This window comes from Lemur catta, chromosome 10, assembly GCF_020740605.2.
Source record: "Lemur catta isolate mLemCat1 chromosome 10, mLemCat1.pri, whole genome shotgun sequence".
In the NCBI taxonomy this organism is placed as follows: Eukaryota; Metazoa; Chordata; class Mammalia; order Primates; family Lemuridae; genus Lemur; species Lemur catta.
The window spans coordinates 20,320,345-20,343,341 of NC_059137.1; the positions used below are offsets into that span (position 1 = coordinate 20,320,345).

Below are 22,997 nucleotides of genomic sequence, written 5' to 3' on the forward strand. Positions count from 1 at the left end.
CGGTATCAGGGTTTGCACTTTTTTTTAATTAAAAAAATTGTTTTTCTTTTTAAATAAGAACATAATTTTTATATTTATATTTTAAATTTTTTCTTATATTTAAATAAAATTACTATTTTAGTCTTAAAAATTAATAGATTTTTAAAGAGCAGTTTCAGGAATATGGGAAAATTGAGCAGAAAGTACAGAGTTCTCATATACCTCCTTCCCACGCAGTTTCCCCTGTTTTTAGCATCCATTCGTGCATAAGAGGTACATTTGTTACAATTGACCAGCCAATATTGATGAAATTATTATTAAAGTCCATAGTCTAGATTAGGAATGTCACATAACCAACATTACAGTGTCATACAGAAGAGTGTCACCTCCCTACAAATCCCTGTGTCCTACTTATCCCCCTTCCCTGGGCCTCGGGCAACCACTGATCTTTCTGTTGTCCCCATCAGTTTGCCGGTTACATAGCTGGACCCCTACAGTGTGCAGCCTTGTCAGACTGGCTTCTTCCCCTTAGTAGTAGGCATTTAAGGTTCCTCTATGCATATTTCAATTTTTTGCATGAATTTTTATATTGATTTATGTAACGAAATCTTGTTGGTGTTTTTATTGGGATAATGTTAAATTTATAAGTGAGCTGAGAGAGACTGATATCTGGATGATGTTCAACCCTTGCCAAGAATAGGGGACTTTGTATTGTGGGGTCCACTTTGAGTGTTTGAGGAGTGTGTGAAGTTTGCTCCACATAGGTGTTGCACAGTTCTTATTAAGTTTATTCCTCTTCTGTTGCTATTACAAATGGGGTTCCCCTTCCATCCTATCTTCCAGCTGGTCACCATTTGTGTCTAGGAAGGCTGTGGACTTGAACTTGAGAACTTGCTGATTCTTGCAGGTGGATGAGCGGGCTGGGTTATGGGCCAGCTTTGCAACTGACTGGGAGGGCTTGAACTTGTGACACCCCTCCTCTATCTCTTATCCCAGTATTCATTCTTCCAGAATGAGGGGCTAGATTTTTGTGCACCATTTCCCAGAATATGATTCCAGCCAAAAAACAAAAATCAAAACATGCTGTGGGTTGTGTTTTTACCTCTTTGCCTTCCTTTTGATTGAAAACATTGGATGCTCTTTCCCTGCCACAGTCTGTTGAGCTGGGTGGCAATGTACCCAGCCTCCCTACACTCTCTGGCCTTGTCACACTTAACCTTTACATAAATGGAAAAACGTCTCCTGCTTGTCTGCAGAAACCGGAATTAGCAGGGGACTGGCTTGCTTGTTCGCTCATTTAATCACTTATTCAGTCATTCACGAATTCTATCAGGCATTTGTTGGGCGCCTCCCGTGTGCCATTCAAGGGGCCTGCAGCACACTGGCTTTGAACTCAATGCCTGTAGTCCAGCACGGTCTCCAACTGGGGGGAGTGCTGCAGAGTGCCCCGATGGGGATTGGTGACACCCGCCTTGGAGGGAACCATCAAAGGGCTTCTTGGAAGAGGTGTCATGTGAGCCAAGACCTAAAGGTTGAGTAGGTGTTATGCAGGTGAGGAATGGAGGGGAGAGTGTTTGGGGCAGAGGAACAGCATCTGCAGAGGTGGGGAAGGGCTTTATCTATTCAGTGAACTGAGAGATGGCAAGTGTGGTTGAATTTTGGAGGAAGACAGGAGGTGGGTTGGTGACAAGATCAGATGTGCGGTTTATGTCAGTCTCTCGGCTATGTAGGGACAGTATTACAGGGGGTGGTGAAAGCAGAGGCAGGGAGGCCGCTAAGGAGGCTGTGGCAGTGGTCCAGGTGGGAGACCATGATGGCCGGGACCAGCGTGGAGGTAGTAGAGGTGGAGGGTCCCTTTGGAAGGGAAGGTAGAATCCAGAGGGTTTATGACAGAGCCGGTGGATTTGGAGGTTTAGGCTTGAGCTCTGAAATGGGGAGCCCTGGAGGGGGATCAGGCTTGGAGGAAGGAAGGGAACAGGTCAGGGGTTCCATCTTGGGCTGTGTCTAGAACTGTGTTGTTCGGGACGGAAGCCACTAGTCACAAGTGGCTATCAAAATGGAGCTCGTGTGACTAAGGAAGTGAATTTTTCATTTAATTTAAATTTAAATAGCAGTGGCTACTCTCTGGGACATTTCCCTTATCGCAGAAAATTCTGGGCAGTGCGGGTTTCGAGTGCCTCTGAGTCACTGTAGCTGAATAGCAGTTGGGCTAGCTCCAAATGCTGCTCTGCTGCTTGCTTGCTGGGTGTCCTTGGGCAAGTGACTTCACCTCTCTGAGCCTCACTGCTATCATCTGTAAAATAGGGAACCTTCCGTGCCTCGTGTGGTGCTTATTAAATTCAGAGCTAAATTGTACAAGGTAGCTGGCCTCAGCGAGGCACTCAGGGGTCCATCGTTGTCCCTCTCTCTGTGTTTGGCCCCAGTCATTTCTGTGTTTACTTTGGAAGCCAGGTTTTCCTGGGGAAGGAAAGCAGGTCTGGCCTCTCAGCCGTAGATCTGACCTTGGCTCAGGGTATGACTTCCCGCTGGCTTTGGTTTTTGCATTGCTGACTTCTGGGGGTTAGAGCAGGCCTTCGGGGGGGCTGCCCATGTCGTGAATAGAGCACACAGGTACCGCAACAGACCTGCCCGTGGCAGAAGGAACCAGAAGGAAGCAGGGGCCGTGTGGGGGGTCAGCGGTTTTGCCGGTCCCACCTGCGACATTTCTGGTCAATTCTGCCTTGTGAGAGCTCTGAACCACAGAGGGTTGTGTGAAGAGCCCAGCCAGACCCAGCCCTTACCTGAGCTTGCTCCAGAGACCTTCTTAGTGTTCACCTTGATCTTTTTAATTTATTAAAATATGAACAAGGTTTACTGACTTCTGTTGCAAAAAACTAATGCTGTCTCATCAAAACTGCACTGTTCACTCATACTGAATGAAAAAAAAAACCAGCCCATTAAAGTTTTACATCTGACATAGAAAACTATTAAAGATTCATAATTGCAGTAAAACTCTTAATAGAATTTGAATTTTCACTGTGGTAATGCCGCAATCAGTGGGGTCCTGGCTTGAAGTCGCAGAAGCCATTTTGGTACAGCCTTGGGAGGGTGGTGCCTGGCCCTGAACTTGGCTTCCCTCGGAGTCCTTTCCCGGGGTGGCGGGCGCTGCTGCACGCGGCCCCGTAGGTGGATTCCCAGCTCCAGGCCCAGCACGGGGGTCGAGTTGTTGGTGGGTTTCTCTCCGACAACCTCTGGAGAGGGAGCTCCTGCTGCCATCCTGCCACAGGTTCTTCTCGCTAATTCCCTTCAGCAGGCATGAATATAGCGCCTACTGTGTGCATGGCACGGAGCCCAGGGCCGAGAGGGGTCAGACGTGGAGGGAGGGTGGGCTGGCTTTTCTTAAATAAGGGACAGGTTCCTGTTGGCTCGAGCAGGGGTTTTGCTGGCTGGCAGAACGCAGGCCAAATCCCAGCTCTTAGGACTTTACTGCCCGGCCTCAGACTCCACATCTGTAAAATGGGGATGCCAGTCTGTGCTTCATGGGTGTGGTCAGCGTGTAGAGGCAGGGCCCAGGCAGGAGGCCGGCGGAAAGGCAGTGTGTGTGTGTGGGGGGGGTGGGTGGCTCTGGGAGACTCTGAGGAGACAGAATTGCGAGATTTAATTGGTGAGTGATTGAGGGTGACGTCAGGGGTAAGCATGGGTTTTCAAAAATGCAGCTAAAGTGCGTTGGTGGTATAGTGGTGAGCATAGCTGCCTTCTAAAAATGCAGCTAACATTTATTGAGCACCTACTGCATACTAAATACTCTTGTATAATAGTTTCCATATGTCCATTCGGTAAATATTCATTGAGCATCTACTCTGTGCCAGACACTGTTTTAGGTGCTGGGGATGCGATGGTTAAGTGTATTAACTCACTTAATTAACTCAGTAGGTACTGATATTCTCCCCATTTTCCAGAGCAGGTAACTGAGGCACAGAGAAGTTAAGTAAATTACCCAGGGTCACACAGTGAGCGAGTGGCAGAGTCTGGGATTAGACCTAGACTCCGGGGTCTGTGCTCAGAGCCAGATGGCCTTTCGCATAGTTTGCATAACACACTAGCCGTTGGTGGTCTTGTTCCCATTTTGAGGGAAGGAGGGCTTAGAATGGTAAAATTATTTTCCTCTGGTCTCTTAGAGAGTAAGGGAGGACTGTTGACCAAGTTGAGTGCTCCCGCTGCTCCAAGGGCCTCCTCCTCCACGCCCCGGGCCCCCCTCAGACCCGAGGGACGTGAGTCCCCTGCTTCCCGGTGGCTGGCCAAGCTCAGGGGAAATCAGCGTCCTGTCCTCATCGAAGCCCCTTCGCACTCCGCTCAGGGCGCCCAGAACACGAGCCTGTCACTCGGCGGGCTGTGGGTGACGGAGGAGTCTTTCCTCCACTTCAAAATGCAGGGCATTCCGCGGGCCGCCCTCCACGCCTCCATCACCGGTGATAAATGGGATGCCCGTGGTGACAAATAACATCAAGCCACCTTTATTCGTTTATCCTTCCGTGTCCTCCCCGTCAGCGCCCGCGAGTGCTGTGCGATATTAGACACTCGATCACACTTTGCACCTGTCTCTCCGTTCCCCAGCGCGTCCCGTCCCAGTGAGTTCTGGGGCTGTGAGCATTGTCACGGTTAGCCCCAGGGTCTGGGCTTTGACACTGCCTCGCTCTGCGGCCCTAGGCATGTCCCTGTCCTGTCTGGGCCTCGGTCTCCCCATCTGCAGGAGACCCCTGGGAAGGCCCTGACAGAGGCAGCATCTTTGCCTCTTTATTTTTTGCCTTGTTTACCTATATGTCATCTAACTTCGAGTTGACTTCAGTGGGTAAGGAAAAGCCAGATTGCAATGAACAAATAGAGCTCTGAGTGTTTCTTTGGGAAGGAGCAAGATCAAGAACTTTAAACATGCCACCTCCAAATTCACGTTGCACAAACCGAGGGAAAAGGGGAGACAAATGGAAGTGAGACCGAGAGAGGAGGAAGGACGGGTCTCTCCATCTGCTCACCAGAGGAAGGAGAGGAAGAGGCAGAAGAGGATTGAAGAGGTTGGGAAGATGGGCCCACGTCCCCCAGTAGGTTGGGGTCTCCCAAGTGTGACTCCCGTTTCCCGGCTGTTCCCGGCTCGATCGCAGGAGAGCTCCGCGCTGCCTCGCACCAACCTGGTGGGGATGTATTTACATAACAGGCGTGGGGATGTATTTACATAACAGGCGTGAGGGAAATGTGACTAGCACAGCAAACCTGTGATTTCACGGATGTTACTGCTTAGGGTGAGGCCGGAGTCAGTGGCATGCTGGGTAATCCGAGGGACCCAGATTGCTTAAGTGGCAGGCGCCCGGCTCAGGGTGAGGGAGAACGAGCGAAGTTTGGAAACCATGGCACTAAATCAGCCCCCACAAGAGCCACTGACACCTCTGCCACAGGGTAGCCAGATTTAGGTAATAAAAATACAGGATCCCCATTTAAATTTGAATTTCAGATAAATGACAAATACTTTTATTAGTATGTGTATGCCCCATGCAATATCTGGGGCCTACGTATATCTTTAAAATATTTGTTGTTTATCTGGAGCTCAAGTTTGGTTGGCCATCCTATACTTTATGTAGCAGCCTCCCCTCAGCCTCGTAGGAGGCCGGGTTGATGCTTGTGGAATTGAGTTGTTCCTTCCCCGCACGCCCCCTACCCCGGCCTGGACCCGTCGGGAAAGGCTTGCACACAGAAGGACGCCCGTACATATCTGGCCTCTCAGACACTGGTTCCTCTAATTAAACTGCCTGGATGAAATAAGGCATGTTAAAGGGAAGGTTAAAATGGATTCCCTTAGTGCAACAAAAGCGAAAGCTATGGAGGGGGATACTTAAGAAAACAAAGCAGTTGAGCAGATGAAAAGTGCAGCTGGCTCTAGCTCAGAGCAGCCGTGGCAGCTGGGAGGCGGAGCTGCCACAGGGCGGGCTGTTTAACTAGTTGGGTGCGAGCGGGCCTGGCAGTAAGGCCTGAGTGCCGGGGACAGCCGTCCTGTCCTTCGCTGCCGCTCTGCCTCTTAGCATCAGAGGGAGAGGCAAGGAGGGGACTGCAGAGGCCCTTCCTCGGGTGGGAACTGGCAATGTCCACACCTTCATGCATGAGCACTTGCTGGGTGCCAAGCCCTGAGCCAGGTGTTGGGTCTCATCTCAAGCTCCTTACAGGGAGACCAGCAGGGGCTGCCTAAGTTCTCAGGAGCCTCGGTTTCTCAACCAGGGAACTCAGAGACATAGAAAGCACGAAAGAGGATTATAGATATTGCTGGGGTCAGAGGTTAAAGCATGTGGCATTTAGGAAACGGATGCTGATGACTAGAGAAATTTGGGGAAGGACAATCCTGGGCTAGGACCCCCGTCTTTTTTTCTTTTAGAGATGGGGTCTTGCTCTATCACCCAGGCTGGAGTGCAGTGGCGTCATCATAGCTCACTGCAGCCTTGAACTCCTGGGCTCGAGGGATCCTCCTGCCTCAGCCTCCCAAGTCACTGGGAATACAGGCTAGGATCCCCTTTTTACACCCCAGGAAAGTGAGGCACAAAAGCTACTGCAGGATTCGTGGGGTCACACGGCATGGAAGTAGCAGAGCTAGAATTTGAACCCAGGTCTGATGGTCTTTGAAACCCTTAGCCATAGCACTTTGCTGCCTCCTGTGGGGGCCCGATGGAGGTTTTAAGCAGGGAGGATGTCATGAAAGCCAAAAGTTGATGAACTTAACCTGGCACCATGTCTGTGGCCAGCTCAGATGGAAATGCACAGTGAGGAGGATGCTGGCTCAGGAACCTGGGAGGGAGCAGGTGGGGACCCAGGGAAGGGGGCTGCCGGGGGTGGAGGAAGGGACTTGCTGGAGGCCCTACTCAGGGGAGTGCAGGCAGAGTCAGTGACGGTGTCAGGATTTTAGATCTGGCTTCTGCAGGCAGAGCCAGGGAAGGATGATGGGACGGTAGCTTTGGATGCACTGGGTTTGAGGTGATACCACACGGTCCCCAAACAAAGCTTCTGGCAGGAGCCCAATAGTAGAAAGCAGATGGGCCTGGGGCCAGCCTGACCCTAATGCTCCTCTTCACTAGCTCTGTGGCCACAATCTGTGTGTTTAAACTTTCTGGGCCTCAGTTTCCTGAGGCTTAGGATGGTGGGGATACTAGGTAAGGAGAAACATGTCAAGGGACAAACAAGGCTGGTGTGATGTGCTTGTCCCTGCTGGGCCATGGCAGAGAAGGTCCTGGAGTTGGCATGGATGGGAATGCATGTCTTTTTACTCATTGGGTGATTTTTTATTGAGTTCCCACTGTGTGCCGGGCCCTGGGATATAGTGTGGAGAGGCTGATGGGGACACCCAACGATAGCACGAAAGTGAGCCCACTCTCAACTGTGGGCCACATGGGGCAGGGGCAGGTTGTCCTGCCCAGTACAGAGCCTGGCACACAGTAGGCACGCAGTACGTGGTGATGAACGCTTGAAATGCAGCGCAGACAGCCCGCTCTGCCTGGGGTCGTGGAGGCAGGGGCAGCGACATGCCCCTGCCCCCCAAGCACATCACAGCAGGTGCAGAGGGGAGGGAAAGTCTGCAATTGTAACCACTTCCTGCGCTGGGAACTCCCGGCTGCAGGTGATGTGCTCAAGGCAAGGCAGGAAACGGCACCAGGCTTTTGGTTCCCAGCCTTGTCTTCACATCTTCTCCCAAGCTCCCCTTTGGCTCAAATCTTGCTTTGAAAATCGCTGGGTGAAGCCACGGGAGTTGATCCTGTGCAGTCAGAAGGCTGGGAAGCTGGGGAGAGGAAAAACCAGCCGAGAATAACTGGGATTGCGGGGCTGCCCTTCAAGGCCACAGTATAACCCTGGGCAGCCCCTTCCCACCCTCATGCCTCAGTTGCCCCATCTGCAAGAGAGAGCCCTGCGAGTTTAAAGGCACCACAGGTCTTTCAAAGGAGCCGCATCATGCGCTGCAGCATCTTCCCTTCCAATCTCTTCTATTTTTGTCACATTTATTTTTATTGGAAGGCTTGGGGGTTTTTTTGGGGGGGGGACTCTATTTTTTTTAAATCTTAGCTATTAATACCAAATAAAACTGCCTGCTTGTTGTAAGAATCCAAGCAGTATGTATCGCTTTAATGGGAGGCTAGTTTCTTCATTTATTGCTTTTTTCTTTAGTAAATGAAAGTGTTGTTTGCATTTTAAGGCAATAGCAGAATGCATGCTCGAAGTAAAACTCTCCGGTGTAGAAGAAAAATATTGGAAGTCTGACTTCACAGCTCTCACCTCATTCTACCCCTAGATCTGCCCCCAAACCCCCAATGAGATGACTTATTTCTTTATCAGGGGACCCTTGGGAATGTCCTTGTGGACCCACCCCTCAGAGCCGTTGCTGGGTCACAGGAAGGTGCCCCCTTCTAGTGACAAGGGCATGGGCTCAGGGTCAGGACTGGAAGGCCAGCCCTGCTGTTGACTTGCTGTGTGACCCTCAGGCGCCCGCATAACCTCTCTGCGTCTGGCTGACCTCCTTGGCGGGCTGCCCGGAGAATCGGGATCAGGGCTGTGAAGCCCCTGGCCTAACTGTGTTGTGTGGTGGTCTCGGCAGGTTGGGGACCAGATTCTGGAGGTGAACGGGCGCAGCTTTCTCAACATCCTTCACGACGAGGCAGTGCAGCTGCTCAAGTCGTCCCGGCACCTCATCCTGACGGTGAAGGACGTCGGGAGGCTGCCGCACGCCCGCACCACCGTGGACGAGACCAAGTGGATCGCCAGCTCCCGGATTGGGGAGACCGCCACGAACTCAGCAGGGTCTGGCCCCTCTGCGCACCCCCAGGCCACGTCTGAAAGCTGGAGACAGCCCCCTCCCATCCCCCCACCACACCCGCTCTCAGAGCCTGGGGTCCCAATGCCAGGGCCCCTTTCATTTACAGGACATGACCTGGGGCTCCTCTCTCTCCTCTCCTGGCCTCAGTTTCCCTCTGGAAAGCTGAACTACACCATCCAGCTCTCTCTCATTCATTTGCCCCCAGGCACATCACAGCTCGGTCTTCAGTCCTTTCTTGCTCCACCTGAACGCGGGGTCATAACCCTGCCCCACCCCAGGCCTCTTCATGAGGATCCTGTGGTTAATTTGCATGAAGGGGTCTTGGAAGTCACAACATGGGATACAGTTGCCAGGTGGCTGCATAGTCGCTAATAATGTGACCTGTTCCCTTTTGGTCTACATCAGAAGTCTCAGCCAGGCGGCCCCTGGGCCAGATACACCCCAGAGCATCTTTCTCTTTTTCTCTCCCTCCCTCCCTCCTTTTCACCTGCACAGTAGTGTACATTTTTTTCAATTAGTTGCCAACATTTAAAAAGACATCAGATTTCATATAAAAAACTAGGTTTCTGGGTGATTCTTAGAAGCCGGGAAGTCTGGCAGCCTGAGCCCACATGGGCTGGGGCCGAGCCGCACCTGCAGGCTGCATCTGGGGTCTCCGGTTTGCCCATCGCCACATCCCCAGGCTTGGCCTGGCCCTGAGGTCACCTGTCAGTCACCGTTTCTTCTCTCCCCTCCATGCGTTACCTGCCTGGTCCTGCGGGGGTTGGCAACAACACAGGGGCCCACCATGGGTGGTTTTGGATGTGCTGTCCACATGCGGATTGGGAGGCTAGGCTGGAAGTTGCTTGTCTGTCCGGGGGTTCCCATGCCCCTGAGTGGCCCCCGAACCGAGCTGGTGGCAAATGGTGGCCACAATGCATGGTTCTCTCAAAGCTTCGCTCTTCCTGCTCCAAATCAGCCTTTCTCTTGCTTGTGCCCATTTGAACTCCTCAGACGTGCCCCTGAAGATGTTCTCTCTCCCCACAGGCTTCCTGCAGACCTCACAGCAGAAGGGACAAACAAGGTAGGGTGTCCCATAGCGTGTCTCTGCTCTGTCGTAGCTCCCGACTGGCGAGCTCTGGCCAGGCAGAGGGTGCTGGCAGCTTGCACGGCCCCCGACTGTCTGCCCACCCTGCCCTCCTAGCTCCTGTGTGCCTGCCAGGTTCTGGGCACCACGCCTGGCGCCAGGGTTCACGCCAGTGAACAGAATGGACCAGGTCCCTGCTGTCACTGAGGTTACACCCTGTGGAGGAGGTGGAAAAACCAAACAGACCTTCAAACAAATATCTAATTCGAAAAGATGCTTAGTACCATCCAGGCGGGTGCTGGGGCTTAGGAGAGAGAATGAGAGACGAGACGCCTAACCTCGGTGGGGTGGGACGGCAGAGGGACAGGGCACGGACCGCCCTCACTGAGGTGGCAACACAACCCTTGAGTGGTGAACTAAACATTAAATGCAAGTTGGCGGGATCCAAGTCGGGTGGGGCAGGGAAAGAGATGAACCAATCTGAGGGAACAGCACATGCCAGAGCCCTGAGGCAGCGAGGGCCTTGGCCTGTGGGAAGAGCAGAAGAAAGGGGAGCGTGGGGATTTGGGAGCAAGACAGCCGCGGGCAGGATGGCCAGATCACACGGGGCTTTGCGGGCCACGGTGACAGGCTCAGCTTCTAACCTAAAATAGCAGGATGGCATTGAAGGCCTTTAAGCAGGGAGCAACACCAGAGGGGTGTGTGCTTTCATGAGATCGCTGCAGCAGCTCCGTGTAGGGGACAGGGCAGAGGGGACCAGAGGGGAGACGGCTGGTGATGGGAGGGGCTGTGGCGGCAGCACGTGTGCAGAGCTGAGCTAGGGTTTGTAAACACAGGTACTATTATCGTCCCTAGTTCACCAAGGGAGCTATTGAACCCTGATAATACTGCTTGACTCAGATGGTTGCGGGGATCGGATGAGATAACAAAGTGCCCTGTGAGCCTTTTGTGACCGGATGAGGCCACCTGTCACGATGCCTCCTGGGGGTTCCCGTGCATGCCGAGACCACCGAGTGGGGCCTCTGGAAACCGCGTCGTCCCTCTGCAGTGCTGCTGCTCGCTTGGCTCGGCCACGGGGCCCCGGAGCAGCCCAGCATTCCCGGCCTCTGTCTTTCTGTCTTTCAGCCGGGGTTTTATAAGGGCCCGGCCGGCTCGCAGGTGACGCTGAGCAGCCTGGGGAACCAGACGCGGGTGCTGCTGGAGGAGCAGGCGCGGCACCTGCTGAACGAGCAGGAGCGCGCCACCATGGCCTACTACCTGGACCAGTACCGCGGCGGCAGCGTATCCGTGGAGGCCCTGGTCATGGCGCTGTTCGAGCTGCTCAACACCCACGCCAAGGTGACCGCACCCCTCCTCTGGCCTGGCCTCGGCTTCCTGGGGGCCTCTGCGTCCTTCCCCACCTCCCTCTGTCCCCCTGGCACCCTACAGGGAGTCAGGCCTGAACTGAGCCCTGAGCAGAGACTGGGACCAAGGCAGCCCCTGCCTCTGGAGAGCTCCCAGACCCCGGGGGGAAACAAAGTGCCCGTGATTGCTGTCCATCACTGGGTGCACATTTAGAATCACCTGGATTGTGCTTCAAAAGCAGTGCCAGGCCCCACCCCCGGCTGGTTAACGCTTCACACCTGGGGATGGCAGTTTTCCCAAGCCCCCAGGTGACTGTGCTGTGCTGCCAGCTTTGAGAACGCAGCTCTAGCGGAGGCTGTGTGAGGTTCAGGAGCTGCATGAAGGAAGCAACAACTTAATCCACTGGGAGGGGTCACATTTTGGAAGATCTGATTTAGAGACAAGTAGAGCGAAGGGACAGCCACAGGCTTTGTGGCGTGAAACGAGGTGTGTTTGAGGAGTCACAGTCATGTGTGCATGCATGCTGAGGAGGTGACCGGGAATAGCAGTCAGATCATGCTGGGCCCGGTGTCCAGGTGAAGGTGTTGGACTTTCTCCTGAGGGCACTGGAGAGCCATAGATGGTTAAGGAGGGAGGGCAGCAGGGGGATCTGCTGAGTGCCCCTCTTGTCCCCACTCCAGTTCTCACTCCTGTCCGAGGTGAGAGGCACCATTTCCCCGCAAGACCTAGACCGCTTCGACCACCTGGTGCTGAGGCGCGAGATCGAGTCCATGAAGGCACGGCAGCCCCCGGGCCCTGGGGCCGGGGACACATACTCCATGGTCTCCTACAGTGACACAGGATCGTCCACGGGCAGCCACGGCACCTCCACCACTGTCAGCTCGGCCAGGGTGAGCGGCCCCTGCCCCGTCCCTGGCTTGGCAGCCGGGGCAGAGTTAAGATACTGGCTTTGGAGTGAGACCAGTCTGAGTTCGGATCCCAGCACGGCCACCTACCAGCCCTGTGCCTCGGCTCTGTGAGCCTCAGCCCCTCCACCTGCGACCAGCCGGTAGCTGCCTAGTGCCCGCTGCAGGCATGGGCTGTGCGGGACGAGAGAGGCGTGGCCCTGCCTCATGGGGCTCACAGTCTGGGGGGCCAGGGGCTGGGGAAGAAAAGGGAAAAAACAGGTCATTAGATAGGTAGGAAAAACAATTACAGTCTGTGGGAGGATCAAATGAGGAAGCACAGAGACGCGTGTGGCAGGGTGCCCGGCTCCTGCTGAGCTCCCGGTAAGTGGCAGTGGCCACGGTGAGTTGGACGGTGATTTCTCTGTTCCCCAAAGGGCCACCCTGTTGTCTGTGGAGCCCCAAGCCCAGCTCGACTTTGCTGCAGACTCACCAGCCCCCCAGAAAAGCGTCTGGTCCATCTCAGGGTGTGGTTTTGCCCCCAGGATGCTTGGAGGCAAATCCCGGGAGGCCTTTGTGAGGAAGGGGCAGGAGGACATGCCACCTTATCCACCTGGGGAAACAAGCGGCCACTAACGTCCACGCGGTGGGAGAGTCAGGGCTGGAGGCCGGGAGAGCCAGCCTGGCTGCTCACTGTCCCCCACGCTCCCATTTCTTGCCTTTGGGTCATCCATCCCCTCTCCTCTACGGAAAGGGAGGGAGGAAGTGGGATTTCTTAAGCGCCATTGCTCCCAGATGCTGAACTGGGAGCTCTTACTGGTGGTTCTCAGACTCGAGACGGACACAGTATTAGTTGTCCCCTTGGACAGGGTGAGCAGTTGCTCAAGGGGGTGCAGGGATGTCAAGGTTGCAGACACACGTGGTCAACGGGTGAGGTGAGCTCACAGCTGCCAGGAAACAGCCTGGGAGTGTGCACCTCTTTCTTTTGCAGACCCCAACTCCCAGTGTGGCTCTTCTTTGGCTCTGGGGCTCTGGGGTTCTGGGGGTATCTTCTGCTCCTCTATGCCCATCCCTACCATCCTGAGTCACCCTCATCCCCAAGGGTGCTCATCCCCTTCCTGGGATGACCCCGGAAGTTGCCGTGCATTCTCTAGGGCTGGGCATGGCTGCAACGGAGGCAGTTTCATGTTTCAGGACTTCTGGGGGCAGGGAGGAGGCCATCCTCCACCCCAGGCAGCATGTTTGGCTCTGAGCACACGCTTGGATGTGGCACCCAGGTGATGAGCTGGTTTCAGGGTGCAGGGCGTTGGCCTGATGGCCGTTTCTCCCTAAATTGTTCCTGCTAATGCCCACGTGGTGGGGCTTTGGGAGCCGTGAACCACAGCTGTAACACCTGGGGAATTGCAGACTGCAGTTCCGTGTCGGTCCCTTTAGAATCAGGGATGAAAGATACAGTGGGTGGGATGGGGTGTATTTTTGTCTGGGTGGCTGGAGATCTAGGTTCAAAGTCAGCCTCTCTGGGCTTCACTTTCCCCTTGGTCCCTGCTGGCCCCTTGAGGGCAGATCAGGCCCGGGGGCGGCTAGGAGGTGTCATGTGACCATCACTCCTGAGAAGGGCTTTGGGCAGGGGTCCCAGGAGCCCCTGCTCAGCACTGTCCTGCAGGGACCTTGTCCCAACCCAGGGGGCTGTCTCCTACCTGAGAAGCACTGCCCCAGGCCAGTCTGGGCCAGCTGGGCAATTGACCCTGCCCTGCCAGAGGGGCTCTCCCTGTAGATCGGGGCACCCTCGGGAAGACAGACCTCAGAAAGGCCATAGGATGGTTTTGTGTCTTTTGGGGACAGATGAAAAGGGTGGTCCTGAAGCCCCTCGCCAAGTTGCTGAGGTGGGCATCAGTCTGAGAATTGGTTGCTGTGAGAGTCTGTGACCCACCGGGTAGCACATGCATGTCGGGGTTAGGACTGGACCAGCACAAGCTCCCGGAGGTGGGTTCTAAGAAAAAGTGCAGGCGGGAGAGTTAGCGTGGAAAGGCTACTTCACCTCGGGGTGCCTCAGTTTCCTCACTTGCAGTGGGGTAGTGATACCACGTCCCCCAGCTTGGTGGTAGGATGCCCGTGGGCCCAGGAGGAGTAACCTGCTGGCACCAGCACCCCAGGAAAGCTGCCCACGCCCCCGGGCAGGGGAGGCCTCAGTTCTTGCTGAAGTGCCTCAGCCTGGCCGGGGAGACCACCTGGAGATCTGCGTCCGAGGCCACTTGTGGCCACTTGGAGGCTCAGGGAAGCGCTAGGCCGAGGGACGGCCACTGCTCCTCTGACGTTCATCCCACTAGGTCCCCTCCACCTGCACAGCCCGGGGCTCCATTCCACAGACTCGGCTTCCATGCCTCGCAGGGCGTGGGCCCCCCTGAAATCCAGGCCTTCTCTGATCGAGGCTTCCAAACAGGATGCTCCTTGAAGCTCTGCCTTTCCTTAGCAGGTGTGACCTTGGGCAATTCACTTTCCCACTCTGAGCCTGTGTTTCCATCTGCCAAATACGATTAATGGTCCCAGCCCTGCCCCAAGGTGAATTACCACCTCCTGAAGGCCCTTCGTCAGGGACAAATGTCATTGCTCAGAGCAGTGGGGCCTGCCCCATTTCCTTCAGGGAGGCAGGCAGCATGAAGGGGTGCTGGCCACGGCAGTGGGGCTCTCTCTTCCCCTCTCCCTCCTTTATTCCTGCCCAAAGCCTTCAAGGTAGTAGAACAGGGATTTGGAGAATCATGTTTACTTTGCATGTGTGTGTGTGTGCGTTTGGGGAAGGGGTTGTTGCTGTGCCCACCCGTTCCCCAATATTTATTTCATGTATTTTTCTTTTTGCCTTTTGCCCACCCTTCCTCCCCAGGAGCGGCTGCTGTGGCTTATAGACCTGATGGAGGTACCGTCCTTCCTGCTGGTGGGGACTGTGGGCGTCCCTTAGCCAGGGCAGAGGTTGGGGGTCGTGGCCCTTCCTGCCACCCCCTTGCGTCTGCACCCAGCCCTGGCGGGGACCGGGGATTCTTCCTGGTGCTCACTGTCTCTCCTGGTCACCCGTGGGTCAGGCTTCCTCGGGCTCTGGAGGGAGAATGCCCGCCACTCAAATCCCAGCTCTGCCACTTCCTTCCTGTGTGACCTCAGGAAGTAGCTCCACCTCTCTGAGCTCAGTTTTAGGATCTGTAAAATGAGGTTGATAATTTCTGTGCCATGAGGTTGAGAGACCTCTTGGCCTTTGCATATGCCATATGCTGTCTGTCTAGACTGTTCTTCCTAGTTCATATGGCCTGACTGTCTCCTATGGGTGCTGTAGCCCTTAGCTTAGATGCCACCTCTTCCGAGAAGATTTCCCTGATCTTCTCAAGGGAGTTGACTTTCACCCCTGGCTCCTCCCAGCCCCTGGCTTCCTTTGGTCACAGCTCTTGTCTCATCAGATTCTGATAAGCTGTACAAGTCTCCCCAGTTACCATCCATGACCACTAGCTGCATGAGAGCAGTTACTGTGACTAGTGTCACTGTTGAATGCCTTGTGCTCAGGACAGAGCCTGGCCCGTATTAATAGCTTGGGCCTTTAATAATAATAATAGTAGCTGACATTTGCTGAGAGTGCCCTATGGCACCGTGACAATGCTTTCCCATCATATCTTCTTTGACCCTCCCGGTAAAGGAGTGGCAAGTACTGCTACAGTCCCCCTTTTACAGAGACGAAAACTGAAGCTCAGAGAGGGAAAGCAACTTGCTCAAGGTCACACAGCTAGTGAATGATGGAGTTAGGGGTCAAACCCAGGGCTGCTCGCCTCTGAGCTGGTGCTGTCAACCCTGCCGTCTGGTGGGATTCTCCCCCTAAGGATCACACCTTGTTCAGCACCGTCTAGTCATCATCCATCTCCTCCCTCCCCCCTCCTCTTCCTTCCCTTCTGTTCAGATACTGATCGAGCACTTGCTAAGTGCTGTTTGCAGTTCCAGGTGTGGGGGATACCGTGGTGAACAACAGAGAAATCCTTTCCATGATGGAATTTAGAGGAGAGCAGGGATGACAGACAACCAGCAAGACAGACAGATGAAATACGCAGTGTGTTGGGTGATGACAGGTGCTAAGGAGAAAAAGTGGGAAGTGATGTGGGGAGGGAGGGGTAGTGCCTCTTCAGTTAAGACCGGCAGGAGATGAGGGAGGGAGCTGCGCCCACGTCTGGGTGAAGAGCATTTCAAAGTGAGGGAACAGGATGTGCAAAGGCCCTGAGGTGAGGGTGTGCCTGGAGTGTCTGAGGGAAGTCCAGGAGGCCAATAAGGCCAGAGCAGAGGGAGTGCAGGGCAGGGCAGGGCAGGTGGTGTGCTGAGGACATTGGCTTTGACTCTGAGTGAGATGGGAGCCCTTGGCAGGTAAGAGCAGGGGACTGACTTGGCCAGCCTTAGTTTTAACAGGCCTCCCCACCCCGATTATTGAGAATAGACAAGGACAGGTTTGTACCAAGATGAACTGGTTCATTCCCAGGAACCAGCCAGGCCCAGAGGTTTGTGGGCCAAGAATGGCTTAAGGATGTTACACAGCCTGAGTTGCTAAGAGGTGTGACAATGGTCTCTGCAGGTCCCAGCTCCTCCTGCTCCTGGGCCAGCCCCTGCCTTGATGTCCCCTGGGAACACCCCCCACCGCCCCCCCCACAACAGGCCTTAGCCTGGAGACATGTGCACCCCTGCTGCCTGCATGTGAGGCCACAGGACAGAACCTCCTCCACCTGGAAGCCCTCCCGTGGGCTGTGCAGGGCACTGGGCCCCATCCTAGGAATCTGGAGCTCCCATCCTTAGTCCACCCTGGCCCTCCCACTCATGTGCCCTCAAGGAAGCCCCTCACCCACTCTTGGCCTCAGTCTCCCTCTCTGTACAACCCAGGCAGACCCCTAAGGCTCCTCCAATTCTGAGAGCCTTCTCCGTGTCGGGAGGTGCAGAGAAATACTAGCTGGAGGCACAGCACGGAATAGCAGCCCTGTGCTCCCCCCACTTCTGTGTGTCTTCAAACAAGAGCTTCTCCCAGAGACAGACAGAGCTTGAGATAATACTACTCCTTCAGTATTTTAATAAATTATACTACTTTACTAAGTGCCAGGTACTGGCCTGCACCAATGCCACATATTAGCAAGCTTTTGTTGCAATAATGCTGAGTAACAACCCCCAAATCTTAATGGACAAGAACCAAAAACATTTCTTTCTCCTGGCCAAAATCCCTTCCCGCGTTCCTATCTCCACTAAATCACTTGTCACATTGCTTTAACTTCTTCATGGGTTTCCCTTCCCCGGTAGACAGGCAGAGCTGGTGGGGTGCAGGCAGGGACCACATCTCTCTGCTGTCTGTGTCCCCAGTGCCAGCTCAGGGCCTGGCACGGAGTGGAGGCCCAGGAAGTGTGGAGCAGAAACAGAAATGGCACCATGCTCCCCAGCCACCTGCAGGATTCTCTTCCAACGTTCGACCTTCTAAACATTCGCCTCCCATGTGGCAGGAAGATGTCCTTTGCTGCTCTGGCGTTCAGACAGGCAAGGTGGCATCGGGCGGCTGGCTCTCCGTGACCCAGATGCCCCAGACGTTTGCCCCAGATGGAGCCAGTTTGCATTTAGCCTGACTTCCCTGCATCCTGCCGTGCTGGTATCGATCCCAGGTTAAACGTGGCTCATTCTGCAGCCGTTTCCCCTCAAACCAGCGGCAGTCAATCAGGCAATCAGATGCGGCTTTCCCCCACCCACAAATGACGTTTATTTTCCATTTGTCTGATAGAGAGTCAGGCTTGAGCATTTTTTGCTGCTTTCAAACAATATCATTTTCCCCCATAAAGATGTCGGCCAGGAGAGCAGGTGAAAGCTGAAAGGCCTGCCCGACATCTCTTGAATTCTTCATCCCGTGCCAGCAGGCTGGCGGCAGAGGGCCTTAATCGCACGGGCTTTGGAATCCTCCCAGCCGGGTTCAGCTCCTCAGACAGGCAGCCATGTCACCTTGGGCAGGGCACTTAAGCCTTCTGAGCCTCAGTTTCTGCATCTGTACAGTGGGCTGATAGGACACGACTGTCTGCAGATTGTTCCGAAGATTCAGTGAGGTCGAGTGCATATGCAGGTGTGGAGTGTGGAGGAACCGATTCTATCGCACCCTAAAGGCTGGAAAAGAGCTCTGCACAGGTCAAGGCCAGCCTTGTACCCATGGAGCAGATGCCGTTGAGGTCAGGAGGTGGCACCTGGGACGTGCCCTGGTCTTTAGGAAGGAAGTGATGCGATCCTGTTTTCATCCTTTGAGATGCCTCCGCTCCCCCATGTGTGGAGAGAGCCCAAAGATGCAGGGTGGATGGGGTGACCCCGAGGGGCTGTGGCTCCTGTCCAGGTGTGCAGGTGTGTTGTCACCACATCCTCCGCCCCAGGAAGCTGCTGAGTGACCAGAAGGGGGCACAGTGAGGCTGGAATGTGTCTTCCTCCTTGAGTGGAACAGCCCACTCCGTCTCAGCGCCTGCCCCCTGCACTCCCAGCACCGTAATCTGCCCGAGGCATTAATGCCTCCCAGCACTGCGACTTACCTTGCTGGGTCTGAGTAGGACCACGCCTCCCAGCCAGCACTTTGCTGGATCTACCGTGGTTTTACGGAACACTTGCCTCCCCTTGTAAGACTTAGGGGTGCTGGGAGCTGTTTCCTCCAAACAGAGCCGAGTGCATGGAGGTCAGAGCCTGTGTGAACGTGGGCTGGCCCCTGCTTCCCTCAGGGCACCGACTTCCCCAGCTCCCTCCCACGTGGAGGAATCGGGCCACGCGTTGACTTAAGACGGTTCTTCCCCATGTCTGTGCCACGGACCCCTCTGGCAGGCTGGTGACACCCTGGGACTCCCTTCTCAGAATAACAGTTTTAAACTGTTTAAAAATAAAATGCACAGGATGCCAAAAGAAATTATATCATGAAATACCATTTTCCAAATATGGAAACACGTTGTAAAACACAAGCTACTTTATTAGCAACAACTAGCTCGAGCCGCGGGTCGGCGACGGCTGTAACTGTGACGCTTTGATGAGCGTAAATGAGATTTTGTGACATCTGCAACAGCTGGAACGTGGTAGGAAGATCGGTGACTCCTGTGGGTGACAGTGGCTGATTGTACTGAGGCTGTGTTGGCCCCGCTTGGGGGGGGGGGAATGATGCGTTTCAGGTAGAGGTTGATGCGGGTGGAGATAGTGTTTCCCCCGCCACGTCCCCAGGGCCCTGCCTGCTGTCCCAGGAGGCTTCCACCCTTGTCCTCGGGCTCTTCCAGCCCTGACCTTCTGGAGATTCTGGGTCACAGTCTCTTTCCACTGACATCCTTTCCCTAAGCCCCCAGGGAGGGAGAGGCAGGGCCAGGTTTCAGCTTAGCAGGAGGAAGCGTGGTCTGTTCGGAAACACAGGCCTCACTGCGAGGAGGCAGTGACTCCCGCCCGGCGTGGTAAGCGCCGGCCCGGTGGGGGGGCTGTCCCCTCTGTCTCAGCCACACTGGCCAGTCTGGGTCCCGGTTAGCTGCTTTCAGCCAGTCCACTGCTCTGACCTTCCCCTTCAGCCTCCGGACTTCCACCCCCCCATGCTTGGATAAATGGGGGGTCCGAGGATCCCCGTCTCCACCAGCGTAGCTGTCACCCAGGGTCTGGTCCCCCCAATGGTCTGGCCCCCCCGGCCCCCACCCCTTCACTCTGGGGAGCCCTGCAGCCGCCCAGGACTTCCTGGCTCCCCCTAGCTCACATCGCTGTCCCCGCATCCCCAGCCCCATCTTTCCTAGGGTGACAAGCTCCCCTCCCAGCCCCAGCCCTGGCCAAGCACCACCTCACTTTCCTCTTTTCCTTGCTGCCTCTGTTTCTCTCCATTGCTCTCCCCGCTCTGCCTTTTCTGATGGACCCTCCCCTTGTCTCCTCTCTTACTCCCACTCTTCCCTCTCTGACCTCTTCCCTCTGCCCTTCTCTCCCTGTCAGCAGCCCCTTCAGGCAGAAATCTAGGTCCCCGCTGGTGACTTTCCCAGAAGACTTTGGGAACTAGTGCCTCAGTTTCCCCATATACAGAATGGGGGAAGGGTCCCCCAGCATCGGGCCCCTGGTGCATTCTGGGGTGGGGCTGGGGGAGCCTGTTGGGCCGACATCAGAGGAAAGAAGCAGGAAGAACAAAGAGCTGAAAATAGCACTTTCTGGCCTAGAAACCGGGGTTGGGCCCCGGGGAGGAGCCCGTTCTGCTGAGGTGGCCGTGGGCGCCCGGGCGGCATCTGGGCTTTGACGTCACCCGAGCAAGGCTTCACCTGCCTCCTTTGCAGACTCCTGCCTCCACCCGGCAGAGGTCAGCACGGGGGATCGCCCCTCGTCATTGCTCTCCATTCGTCCCCTCCCCAGTCCCCCAGACCAGACTGCTGCCACGTCTGGGCCCTGACTGGGCCGATGCAGACAATGAGTTCCTTCCTCTGAAAGGGAGGGAATTTCTAAACTGCCACAGGTTTGAGGACGGACAGGAACAATGACAGCAGACCTTGAAGGCTGCCTGGCTTTGTGGGAAGCAGTTTTCTTGTCTGGGAAGCCGAGTCAGGCCTTGAATAGAGAGTTCGACTTCCTGCCCTGTCCTTGCTGTGTGACCTTGGGCAGGTGACCTTCCCTCTGATCTTCAGTTCCCTCAGCTATAAACTGGGCGAAGGGCACCTGGCAGGATTAATTGAGAGGCCGGGTGTAAGCACTCAGGTGGGCTCCGGCCTCGGTGGGTGCAGGGGAGGGGCCCCAGGTAGCTGCACCTGTGTGGGGGTGGTGGCCAGGACGCACAGCCCAGCTCCTGTGTGAGCTCTAACCTTGAGCCTCCTCTGGAAGCCTGTTCTGCAGGCATTTCTGCTGACGCATCCCCGGGGTTCTCAGCCTGCTGTCTGCGGCTATTTCAGATGCACAAGGAACATGGCTCGGGGACTCGGGACTCCTGAGCGTCTGGATTCGGCAGATGGAGTCTGGCAGGGCCGGGCTCCAACCCGTCTGCCGTTTGCTCCACTTCAAGCCTCCCTCCCACGGCTGGGTATTTGTCCCCCGGCCATCCCTCCCCCTCCCCCCCATCTCCGCCTTCCGCCTTGGCTCTAGGTTGGGCCAACAGTGGCCGTGTCCCCTCATTTCAGAGAGGGTTGCTCGTGGGGCCCTCTGGTTCCCACGATATCAGGGCCATGTCCATTTCTGGGGCTGGGGTAGGGCAGCATGGGCTTTGACCCAGACGCGGGTTAGAAACCCAATCTGCTGTAGGTTGGCCATGTGACCCTGGACAAGTCGCTTCCCTCTCTGAGCTTTAGTTGTAACAGATGTGCTGGGAGAGAACCTTCATGCCTGCCTCACAGGCTCGCCGGGAGAATCAATTGAGCTAATGGGAGTAAAACACCCAGCACAGGGCCTGGCGCACAGTAGGTCCTCCAAAGTTTGTAGTTCTCTAACCTCCTTTCCAGGAAAAGTCACACCCTCCTGCGCTTCCCTCGTGAGGCACGGCTGCCTGGTAAGTGCTTGCCGAGTGGCGGAACCATGTGCAAAGCTCCCGATGCACCAGAAAAGGGCACAATCCCATGTCTTTGGTCTCACCATGCACTGTCATCTGAGCCTCACCGTGGCTTCCCCCAGGGTCACCTGCAGGTTGGATTCCTGTGGCAGGTGGCAGAGGCTCCCTTGTCTTTGCTGCAGACACCTCCAAGGCTCTGCCCCTTCTCTGTGCTGCTGAAGTCAAGGCCGTGACTGTCGGGTTCTGAGAAGTAATTGCGGGTAACCAGCCCTGCACCCCTGTTCGCCCGAACTCTGGGTGGTCTGCATCGCCCAGCGGGGCTGTTTCCAGGGAGCACTGGACTCACTCTGGCTTTGGAGGAGGGGGTTGTACAGGAGAGCTGCCATTTCCATTGCATCTGAGGTGCTCACGCAGTCTGGGCTACATTTTGCAGTTCATTCGATTTGCAAGGCCTCCTAAGCTTTTGGTGTGTGTAATGGTCACCTTCCCTCGTGTGTTGTGGCAGGCCCTGCTCTGAGTGCTTTGTAGGTATTAACACATCAACTGCATAAGGCGAGACTGCTGTTACCCCATTTTGCAGATGAGGAAACTGAGGCACAGAAAGGTTCAGTGATTTGCCCACCATCACTCAGCTGTAAGTGGCAGGACGGGTGTGATCTCAAAGAAGCCCCAGAGGTGGCAAAGGCAGAACTGGTGTCACTAATCAATGGGTGAGAGAACAGCCCCATCTCAACTGCCCCTTCTCAAAGAACCTCCCCACCCCCCCCACACACACTGTCCTTGTGCCACAAACGCTGTCAGCAGCGTCTTCCTGTGAGGTGGGCTGCAGTTAGCATATCAGGAGGCTGAGGTTTGCACGTAAGCATTAACTTTGTTGGAAAAGTGGGGACAGTTGCCCCAGCCTGACTTTGCCTAAGAGGCATCACGGGACCAAACGAGGAGCTCTGGGTTCCCCAGGCTCAGAGCCAGGAGGGCCAAGCATCCTATGGGTTCCAGTCGCTGGTCTTTGTGACCATGTGCCCTTTGCCCACCCCAGAATGCTCACGGCTTCAGGGAGAGCGTTCGAGGTGCGGATCTGTTTGGCGTGACTGGTGCACTCTGCCTTAGGGGTGTGGAGCTGGGAGGCCTTCTGTCCCCACCTGCCTCCCTCACCCTCATTCAAGCCTTCATTATTGCTCCCCGATGTGACCTGCCCCTCTGCCTGCCAGAGCCTCCCGCCGTACTGGCTAGAGTGACTGATTCATTCATCCATTGATTCATTCATGGAGTCATCAATTTCCTTAGTAAATATCTATCAAGCAGAAGTCTCTAAGCTCTTGTTCTGAGCACTGACAAGTCCTGCCATCTCAAGCTTTGTATCCTAGTGGGAGAGACGACAATAAGCAAATGGACAGTATAAAGTCAGGTTGTGATAAGTGT

At 55.1% G+C, this 22,997-nt stretch overlaps 1 protein-coding gene across 4 annotated transcripts in view; it reads left to right on the forward strand.

Annotated features, from left to right (window-relative positions):
- WHRN (whirlin) overlaps positions 1 to 22,997 on the forward strand; it is an 85,285-nt gene that overhangs the window by 54,628 nt on the left and 7,660 nt on the right. For all 4 annotated transcript variants that reach the window (XM_045563536.1, XM_045563539.1, XM_045563537.1 and 1 more), the window contains exons 4-7: positions 8,576 to 8,778; positions 9,821 to 9,857; positions 10,986 to 11,198; positions 11,885 to 12,094. In XM_045563536.1, the coding sequence (XP_045419492.1) occupies positions 8,576 to 8,778; positions 9,821 to 9,857; positions 10,986 to 11,198; positions 11,885 to 12,094 (663 nt within the window). The remainder of the gene's footprint in view (positions 1 to 8,575; positions 8,779 to 9,820; positions 9,858 to 10,985; positions 11,199 to 11,884; positions 12,095 to 22,997) is intronic.